The sequence below is a fragment of the Electrophorus electricus genome, chromosome 22 (assembly GCF_013358815.1).
Source record: "Electrophorus electricus isolate fEleEle1 chromosome 22, fEleEle1.pri, whole genome shotgun sequence".
Taxonomy (NCBI): Eukaryota; Metazoa; Chordata; class Actinopteri; order Gymnotiformes; family Gymnotidae; genus Electrophorus; species Electrophorus electricus.
Window position 1 is genome coordinate 8052507 of NC_049556.1, and position 11003 is coordinate 8063509.

Consider the following 11003-nt stretch of genomic DNA (forward strand, 5'->3'; position numbering starts at 1 on the left):
TAAACACATGCATCACATAACTATATGCATCCATCTTGATGTCCTGCAACACCATTGGTGTCTAGCTTTTGCGATGTTTTAACCATTAACCCATATTGTAATGTAGAAATGCAACAGTTCAATGCAGTCCTGCCTTACAGATGTTATAACATTAAAGTGCTGTGGGGCAGGGCGCACACACTAACTGCTTGATGGACAGGCCAATTTCTGCATGACAGATAATGAGGCCATGCTTGATGAAATGTGCTTTGTTCAGTTTTACCCTACACACAAATGTTGTGCATCCTCTCCTCTGCAGAAACACAGTTAGGTTTGCAAAGATCAAAGTGCACATTGCGTACATGTCAGTGTCTGAATGGTAACAGTAATATCTACAGTATATTTTCTTCTTATATGGAGACCTCAACTCACAGAAAAGGTGAATTTTCTGAAAAATAACTAACATTATTGTGTTTTTATCCTATTCGTTTTTAACGCAGTAATCAATTCGAGAGCTGGACACAAGGAGGTCATGCTGTGTGTTTTATTTATTTATTTATTTATTTATTTATGTTTGGGGGAACAGCTTAGATGGCTGACCGTGACTCACAAAATCATCCGCTCAAAAACAAAACACATCCCTCTCGTTTAGCATCGAAGTGACCGGAGACCCAGTGAGTCAGAGACTGAGCAAGAAGTCCGACACTGGCGACTAATGCTGGGATGGGTGACTCCTGAGTCCCAGCATTCCCGCAAGGCGGTGCTGTACAGTGGGCCGGTCTACTGCTAACTGCTTGCTGTCAGTCTGCTCAGTTCAGAGGCTCTCAGAAGCTTACACAGGCTGCCCCAAGAAGAGATGCTTGCTGAAGAGATTTTTCTCATGGTGAGGCTGGTGCGGTGCCGGCCCGCAGAAGTTGCAGCTAGTTGCAAGTGACTCCTCTCAGGACCGGACGCTGGTCTTGAGATGTGCTGCTGGGTCTTTGAGCCTGAGGAGGAAGGATTGGGTTCTCCTGGGTCAACTGTTCACTTTAACACGTGAGGTGCCAAAGAAGAGTATGAGATACTGTTAGCTGGTTTAGTGTGAAAGATGCTGGCACGCGTTCCAGATGTAATGCTACAAATATGAAGACCTACACAGTAATGAAACTGAGGTATGCCTGGGTGCACAAACATACGCGACTTCGTGACTCAGGGCAAAAAACAGTTTAAAAGTACCGCAACAGGCAAAAGAAGGACCTGGAAAAAAATGAGAATGCGCCCTTCAGGCAGGTGCAGGGAGTTCAGCTGACAAGTAAATCCAGCAACTCATCCCTTTGTAGATCAGAAGTTTCCTGCCACTGGGGAAACCTTACCAGTTCATGCAGCGCTTGGTGATATCTGGTCCGACGTGGCCGTCCTTCAGTTGGGAGGAGGGTTCATTAGTGCAGTCAGGTGGGGTCAAGGCAGGAGTGCTGCCAACACCTGCAGACCTACAGGCCCCCGAAGAACAGGACTATAACACTTTTAGCCTGTTTGCTATGCAAAGCAATCTGCTTCATCCATCCTATTCTTCCGTAAACAGCAGCTGGGGGGTTCACGAAGCCTTTGTCCTGCCGGCACTGACACTGGTTATCTGACAGGAGTCAGATTACCAGCAGAACCTCTACAGGAGTTCCTGTTTTTCCTGAGTTCAGTACAGCACTTTGAAATTTCACCCCCCTGGGGCACACTGGTAGCACACGCCTTGTGCTACACCTCAGAGCTGAAGTCTCACCACCAGGCCAAGGGCTGGCAGCTTAGAAGAATCTCCTAAATGATTAGTGATTTTTTTTTTTTAATATGGAGGGAGTGTTTCTGACAGCGAGTAGAGGTTTTGCTTCATGGTTGAGGCTGTGAAGGACATAGGAAAATCAAGTAAACAGAAAAATGAGAGGCTCACCTAACAGAAACTGGCTAGGTACTGAAAATAGAAGCTTGCCCGACATGCTCAGGACTTTACAACCACATGTGAATGTCCATGGTTGCATGAGGAATGAAGATATATAGGAACATCGACGGGTTTCTCTAAAGCTACTGCACTGTGCAACAGAGCCTACAAACCACATCTTATAAGAAAAAGATTTCTGTAAATGCTTTTGACATCAGCATACAGTATAATAGCTATTAATTACTTTCATTTTGTGTTACTGTCAGAAACAACAAGTTCAAAGAAAGGAAGTGCCTCATAGTGTCAAATCCACCCACACAAATAACAAGGGCAAGATGTTTAAATAATTGAGCATTGTTCTGTCACTCAAAACCTTCCTAAAAGGCAATCTTGCCTTGATCCTGGAACCAAAATTATAAATATAAATGGGTTATTCATAACACGCAAGTTCACATTGTGGACAGTTTCAACTTTCCTGCATGTAATTGATCCATCCCTTCTGCAGTCAGCGGACCACTCCATTATAGGGGAAAAACTGCAATGGACAAAACCCAACAATGCAAACATAACCATACTAATACCACACCGTCAACTACATCTACACCTAGACTATAGTTATCCGCAGCCCTGCCTGGCTGGTACTTGCTAGAAGGAGACTGCTATAAGAATGTTTATCTTCCCTTTCTCTCCTCTCTCCTTCTCTCTCTCTCTACCTCCCTGTTTCATCTCCCCTTCTTTCTCTTCCTCCCTATCTATTCTATCTCTCTCTCATCTCTCTCACACATACCTTCACACTCTTTCCCTTTCACATACTGTAAGTGAAGAGAAACTAAAATGAGTTAATGACACAGACAGCTCCCCAGGTTACAGTATCCAAAACAGGAGGGAGGAGACTTTATTGTAAACTGCAGAGGAAAATTACAATAACTCACCTGAATTCCTAGGCACCACACCCAACATCACGTAAATACAGTAGAATAGTATGAAACAAAGTCCAAATAATATATGAGAAGAAACAGCAATTAGCTACACTGGAGGATATCAAGAATATCCCAGAACAAAATCTCTGCCCAGTCTCACTGTTGGGAGACCTCTCCAAAGCACCTAACTCCGTTTAGCTCCATGTAGCTGCATTTCAAAGGGAAACTCGGTTGAGTGCCAGCCTTTCAGTCTGCACCATCCGTCACTTGGGCTCCCTCTGTGCGAGTGATTTCCCACTAAATTAGTATTGCAAGTCAGTGACTGCAACACCAGACCCGGTAGAGAGAGACCGTGCCATACCCTGTGCTGCAGGCAGACGGTCTTAAGTGACCTTTGTTTAGGTTCTCTGGAGTAATTTGACACTTGTGCTTCAGCTGTGGGGCGACCGTGCTGGGCTCACTCTGGCTCTGGGTCAGATCCGAGAACCCAGACGGGCCAGACGGCCACTCTGCCGCACAGCCGACCATAAACTTTGTAACGCCCACCTCAAATATGCACCTCGGCCTTTGGACAGCAGGGACAGAGTGAGGAGAGTGTGGTGTGAGACGTTTCTGGACTCGGGGCTGGAAAATGGGCAGTGACAGGACTAAGAATAGAGACAGAGGACTTTTGTTTTAGGGAAGAACAGAACTGACACATATCTGCTGTGGTAAAGAGGTACAGATTAAAGCCTGTCTTGCCCTAAACCTTGCTCACAGTGTTAATGGAAACCCCTTGTTTTGACTGCTGTCAGTGTAGCATTGGTCCATAAAACACATCCAAGCAGCACTATACTAACATGTTCGATAATGACACTTAACAGAATATAGTACTGACATGGATAACAAAGAATGAATGCTTCCAGCTACTGATTAGTATGAAATGAGTGGCCAGGTGCAAACTGGATGCTATACTAACTGTCATTAATTGTATTATTTACTTACACAGTAACATTAGCATGTTTTGGTTCTCTTAGTACGTCAAACCAACCACTGAGGATGTAACTGGGTTAGTAGATAAAGTATGTATGCCTTGTAAGCAAATGCAAGGCCATTGCCTCGCACCAACAAAAGGACCCTGCAACTTCATGGAGCGAAAGGCAAGACAAAGCAAACAAACCCCCCAGGCGGAATAAAGAGGGAGGAGCTTGTATTTGGCACACCCCTCTCTGTGGGAGTCTGTGGTACCAGTCTGGCCTATGCTGTGCTCTCTGGCACTCTCTCCTCAGCAAACTCAGGCCACATAGCGTTCCCACACTGACAGCACGGACGAGGACTAGCTCATATTGCTCTCTGTCTGTGCGGCCCGGCGATCACCACCCGACCCCCTCGCCCTGACCCCCCCCCCCCTTCTTCTGTTTGTCTATCTCTCTCCCTCTCTTTCTCTCTCATTGTTTGTCTATCTCTCTCTTTCAATTGCTCACTCTCTCACTCTCCCCTCTCCCGTCTCCTTCTCCGTCTGTTTGTCTTTCACTCACTCGCTCACACTCTCTCGCCCTCTTTCCCTCACTCTCTCTCTCTCCTTGTGCTTCTCACTCTCCCTCCCAATGTAGGGAGACAGAGCAGAGGTTACACCAACACACACCACAGCAACAGGTCACATCTACACCCGCGGTTGCCTTGGTGCCGCACTACACCCCAGTCCTCAATCAACAGAGGGGCAGCGGCTAAGCTTGGCAGACCCAGATGCTCTCTTCGTCTCTGTTGGATCTTTTCTCCTTCTCTCTGCCCATTTGTATTTGTATTTGTTTTGTAATTCATTTTTTCCCCCTAATCGTACTCTCCCAAGCTTATTGACAGCCCTGGCTTCCTAAATGACTCCTTAAAAATCGTTTGCACATGTCCAGAATGAATTATTACTGTCTTTTCACCACATGCCTCAAATCACGCACCATCCGAGGCAACACCGGCAGCCAGCCCCAGTGTCCACATGTGTAAATGCAAGATGGATGCCACGCTCCACCTCATACAGGTCCAGCCATCCATCTTCAGGCCACTGGTGATACCTCTCGAGCTGTATTATGGCTGGGGCCAAGCCCATCTAAGCAGCATGTAAACAACGAAGCATTTTCCCCTGCCGTGCTAGTCATGCTAATCTTCTGATGTGCCTCCATAATTCCAAAACAGAATGAACTGTACAGCAAGGGTGTTTTAAATCAAATCTAAACACTTAATCAAAGGTTGAAATCTCAACTTGCAAAAACATGCACGAGTGCACACACACATCCACACACACACCCAAATGCATGCCCACACACATTCCCATGCTCGTACACATACACAGACACACGCACTATGCACCAAGGGGAACAGGTGCAGACCACTTTGACTGAGTGCCACTGTTCAGCTCCCAGCCATGTACAACGAGCGTAATGGATGTTGCGGAAAATTAAAAGAGGAAAAGTTGTTCAAATTTCAAAATGTAAATATTGGGTTTTCCCACAATGAGAAGCAGACCACCCAAGATGCCCCCACCACCTCCCCCATTCCCGTCCCCCACGTCCCCATCCCTACTCCGTCAGCGGCACAGGGGACATCTTTTTTGTGTCTCAGTGTGAACCATCACCATGTACCTCACACTCATGCACGCGTGTGCATACGCGCGCACACACACACACACACACGCGCGCACACACACAGAGCCAAATCTCAGAATCTCAGTGTGCCGTGTGCCAAAGCTCAGTTGTATGATTGTTCCATTCTTTTCATCTTAAGTCCTGAAGACGTTTCTGGATTCCTATATTCCAAAAGCACTTCAGAGAAACACTTGAAAACGTCTTTACAGAGGTGTTTGCCAGAATGTTGAAACGCTCTGAAGCCTTTAGTGTTAAAAGCACATGCAGGTAACACACCTTCCACACAGTTAGACTTCAAAGTGACTATTCCACCATTGGCTTGCAGACAAGTGACAAATGCTTGACTTTATTGTGCTAAATACCTTCTCAAAGGCATCGGATCATGCTCACTGACCTCTTAAATGCAGGCACAAACTGAAGTAAATGCATCTATGTGCAGAGACGGCACTGCGCACAGGTTTTTCAAACCAAGCCCTGCAGTTGGTTTGAAAGTTAACATGGAGTTAATTTGGTGTGGTGTTACATCTTGTTTCTCCCTGAATGATAGTAAGTTAGAATGCATGCACACACTGCCAGAAGTGCCCGTAAGGCTTTCTCTGCTGCTCTCCGCCATGCCTGCCCCAGAAGTGCCCGTAAGGCTTTCTCTCCTACTCTGCACCATGCCTACCCCAGAAGTGCCTGTAAGGCTTTCTCTCCTGCTATGTGCCATGCCTACCCCAGAAGTGCCCGTAAGGCTTTCTCTCCTGCTATGTTGCCATGCCTACCCCAGAAGTGCCCGTAAGGCTTTCTGTCCTGCTATGTGCCATGCCTACCCCAGAACTGCCCGCAAGGCTTTCTCTACTGCTCTGCACCATGCCTACCCCCAGAAGTGCCTGTAAGGCTTTCTCTCCTGCTCTGCGCCATGCCTGCCCCAGAAGTGCCCATAAGGCTTTCTCTCCTGCTCTGTGCCATGCCTACCCCTCACTCTCACCTCCAGACATCAGAGAGGCATTGTGGGGAATAAAACAACTGGTGAAAACACAGAACTGGGCAAAGAAAAACTATGTCATTTCATCTGAGTCGATTGATAAATCTGTAACAATGTTATTATTAGTAAAGTATCAACCAGCTGTAAAGCACAACTCTGAAGAAACCAAGCAAGACCATTCACCTAGTGCAAAGTCTAATAAATGGGAGGTGGAAATTGTAAAGAACGGGAGCTTTCACCAAATATTTTGAAATGCAAATTGCAATTTCAACACTGTCACTGAACAGGGAAAATTACATTGCAAATTAACCTGCCTCAAATATTCAAGCACACTCCAAAGCACTACTAGTAAAGTTGTTTTTGTTAAAAAAAAAAACGTTAACATGTATACGGTTAAAATGCACAGGAAGAGGTGAGCAAAAAACTTACCTTGGGAAGATCTACTCACGGAAGCACCGGCTGGTCGTTGGACAAAGGCTACCAGACAGAAGCCCACTAATCCAATGCTCGCGCGCATAATAGCGTATATTAACATATCACCGTGCGGGAAGATTAAAGGGGCCCTTTTCCGTATCTAGCCAAGAAAAAAACAAAACGTAACGATTAGTGGAATCAAAGCGTTAACGTGGTCCCCCCACCCCCCCCGTTCAGAAACTGACATGCGCTGTCCTCTCCTTTATTTAGATGAAAATGTTGGTTCAAGTGCTCGGGGTGGTGAAGGTGACCGACTGAGTTCAGCAGGAGAAGAGAAACATAGTTCAGTGGTCATGTTCGTCTCTGACCAATTTCTATGTAAGAGAGAGCATAGAAAGATAGAGTGAAGACGGAGGAAGGGGGAGGAGAGATGAAGAATCACGCATTGCTCTCTCTCTCTCTCTCTCTCACTCACTCAACTTGCAAGGACCTTTTTTCTGGAGGAATTCACAATCAGCCGCGGGTTGGACCGAAGTGGGGGTTGCCATGGATACGGCTTCCGTGGGCGAGAGGTCAGACGCGCTGAGACCATGTGCAATCAATGGATTTGAGCGCGGTGTGTGCGTGCGCACAGACCCGGAGACTTTTGTTTTCATCTTTACCTAAGTGCTAAGCATGTGTGCACACATGAAATTAGACGAAATAAACATAGCTACGTCAAGTTCATAAAACCCGATGAGTGTCCTTTTCGTTAATATAAGATAGTCTGATTACTCTCGATACAGCGGTTAGATTTGTCCGTATATGGATTGCCTTTCTCCATCACACACTGCTCGCTAACGAAAGACAACAGGCCACTTCATCTCTTTATGTAATACCACATGCGTTTAAAGAGAGGGAAAGAATAACCGTGCCATTACGCGTCTGAGCAGACATACAAACGATTAACCGTTTTAAAGAAGGCAACCGTAACTGCATTTAAAGGCATGCGTGGTGCCACCCGGCTGCCGCTTCTACCGAGCGCACGTGTCGCCACCTTTGGGCGGGGGCTGCTACGGTGGCTCCGTAAACTTATCAGTCATCCGACCCCCGTTAGTATCAGAAGCCAGTCCGATCACGACTCCGCTGCTGCACTGAACAAAAATTATGAACAAAAATAAACAAATTATCCATTTATTATATTTTTTATTGATCTTCGGATATAAGTAGCGTAGTTTACTTATCACTAAACCGGAGGTACTCAAATCTGGACCTCAAATCCAGATCCTGGATTTTGTAATCCCTTGTAGTGGATTAAATGATTAATGAAACTGGTTGGCTACTTTATTGTCACACCTGACTCCAAGATAAAGGGAGCTGTGGAAAATATGTAGGATCTGGACACTAAAGACTGTGATTTGAATACCTCTGCAATAAACTATTGCATGTAAAAAGCTCACTGCAAGCAAATTCATAAGTACTGTTCAGAATTACAGTCCTGGGTCGGGTCTTGCACCTTTCTAATTTGAGTTTCTTAAGAGTGCTCTCAGTGAAAGAATCCTGGGCGGTCTCGAAAAGTTCTCCAAGAAAGCCTTGGTCGTCTGCGAAGCTCCGGTTCGGTGAAACAGCAGGTGCGAACAAGCTCCAGCCTGCAGCCCCCAGTGCGTGTTTTCATCGGACTAATTCATGTTCGATTCGCTCGGCTTGCTCCTTTCTTACCCGACCCGTAGTTCGTGTGTGGCATGCTGTAGGATAAGCGCGAGCGGAGCTGCGACCTGCCGTTGGCCGCGTGGCCTGGCGGAGAAAACGTCTTGTGTGAAAGCAGCCGTGATCGGCCACAGCCGGACGTAAAGAAAGAAAGCCCGTCGGGACTGTGGAGTCATTTGCAGTCTTTCACAAACTTTTTTTTTTTTTTTTTTTTTTTTTTTTCGGGGAGCTTTTGCCACCAAACACCCTGGTACCAGTGCCATGCCCAGGGGTCTATTTCCACGAGGGCTACGAAGCCAGAGTCGCCCAGGATCGTTTATTTCAAACCTTGTAATTAGTTGGGCATTGTTGAGTTTTTAAAAAGAACCATCTTTGCTGTGTTTTGTCCATGCTGGTGCAGATGGGTAAATACATGTAAATGGAAGCCAGTTCGCCAGCTGCTGATATAGGCCTGCAGATTATTGTTTACAGATATTTCACTATAATCTTTAGTCTACAGTGGCCTGCGCTAATGCCTCCAGTAGACCACCCAGAATAAAGGATGTTCTGAATTTGTTATGGTCACGTTTTAATTCTTGCTCATCCTGGATTTTCCCACACTGATCCAGTGATTGTCCTGAGTCATCCCAAGTGTACACAAGAACAATGCATTTCTGCATCTCAGATATTCATTCAATCTGTATGGTCAGCAGATCCAACTATAAATAAAAGACTATTGCCTTGATTTTTATAGAGCCTCTTCCAACGTTTGCATGCAAGATCCTTTTGGTAAATAACTTATAGTGACCCCTAGAGGTGATGTATAGCATTTACCATCAAAAAAGAAACAATTTATCACAAACAAGCAGCTGTTTTTAATTGGACAGACAGCCACGGTTCTTTAAAGGCAGCACGTGAAAAACGAAAAGATAACATAGCCCTGCAAGTTCTGGTGAGACCTGTAATGAGACATCTCTGCGGTGCCTACAGGGCCCAGTACCCTCCACCCACATGTATGTGATGGGTCAGGTTGTACTGCTGATGAAGTAGTCGATACAGGCATGATGTCACCACATCAGACTTTGCCCCTTTTAAGTGATGCGGGTTTGTTTTCTGATTTGCTGTCTTTTTTGGAAAGAGGCCTGACTGAGAGGCTTGCTCTGACGTAATCCTGATTGTGTCTGGGTGGCCCACAGTCGTGAGAGCAGAAGACGGGGGGATTAGACCTGCACGGACGGGCCAGTGACCGGTGCCCAGCCCAGCTTCATTATCTCCAGCTGTGTCTAAAGCTCTCTCTCTCCCTGATTTTATGCTGGTGGTGTATCACAGATAAGTCTGTAATCTCTGTCCCAAGGGACTGAATGAAAAGAGAATTAAAACTCCTCTGATATGAAATAAAGGAGATTTACTTATGTAGGTAATCAGAGGTATGTGCGTGCGTGTGTGTGTGTGTGTGTGTATGGGGGGGGGGGGGTGTCCTGGACTGTTGGCATGGACAACAGTGAGAAAAGCAACAGTGGAAAGTCCTGCTTCTCCACTTCCACTAAAGACCAGGTCAGCCTTGAGTCCATAATGGCTCCTTGACTGACCCAGTTGGGTTAGAGCACCTAGCGGTTTTTGGCTCCACCCTTGCAGACTTGCTGACTTTCCTTTGTGACCTGCAATGATGACACAGGCCTTGAAGGTCTCCGCACTTAGTTTGTCACTGCAAGCAGTTGTGTCAGAGCAGGACCCATGTGGGACAGAAAAGCAACGTGGCAGTAAACATGAAGATGATACCCAAGTGATTTCAGTGTTATCCAACACTGCGACAAATTGCCCGCTGTCAGATTTTCACTGTTACATCCAGAGTTTTCAAGGACAAAATGTTTTATTGAATTCCTTGTGTAGTGCAGATCATGACATAATGAGACCCTGTATTCTGTGCAGTGTCCTGGATCTCAAATAGAGAGTCTTTTCAGATACTCCCCCAGTCTGGCCGTCCAAATGTCTTACACAATCGTCTCAAAACACACTGGCCATCAAATGAAAAAACTTCATTAAGTAGCTCATTGTCTTGTATCCTGGACCATTTTCAGATCTCAATGTTATGGCTCCTTAATCTTAACATGGTAACATTCTAGAGCTAAACAGGGCCAACAAAACCTTTATGCCCTAAAATGGTCATTTTTGCTTCCCTATGTCAAGAAGCAAAGAAAAAAAAACACAAACGAATAAGCATCGGATCTCATGAATGCCATCTGCAACATCAACCCCACAAATACGCAGATCCGCTTGGGCATTAATGGAGCACCCAGTGGGAGTTATTAAGGAGACCACTGGCGAACCACAAGCGTCCGCTGATTGTTTACGTGGGGTTAGTCAGCGAGGACCCCATGCAGAGGAGCTGGAGGGAGCAGCTGGGAGACGTAAACCACATCGATGGCCCGCGCCGCTTTACTCATCCTCCTCCTGGTGTGTGGGCCCGCAGCCTGCGGTCAGCGCACGGTAGGGTGTCGCAATAAGACGTGCTCGGGCAAACGTGTCACTTCCTCTTT

General features: G+C 46.2%; 1 protein-coding gene and 1 long non-coding RNA gene across 3 annotated transcripts in view; both read right to left on the reverse strand.

Moving 5' to 3' along the window:
- The window catches only part of scube3 (signal peptide, CUB domain, EGF-like 3), a 63900-nt gene extending 56743 nt beyond the window's left edge, over nucleotides 1-7157 (reverse strand). For both annotated transcript variants that reach the window (XM_027018089.2, XM_027018088.2), the window contains exon 1: nucleotides 6817-7157. In XM_027018089.2, coding sequence (XP_026873890.1) covers nucleotides 6817-6922 — 106 coding nt within the window. In that variant the 5' untranslated portion in view covers nucleotides 6923-7157. The remainder of the gene's footprint in view (nucleotides 1-6816) is intronic.
- LOC113582361 lies at nucleotides 563-2970 on the reverse strand. Its single transcript, XR_003411155.2, has 3 exons — nucleotides 2818-2970; nucleotides 1332-2420; nucleotides 563-965 (listed from the first exon to the last, which is right to left on the reverse strand). It is a non-coding gene; the product is annotated as an uncharacterized LOC113582361 (long non-coding RNA).
- Nucleotides 7158-11003: the final 3846 nt, after the last annotated feature.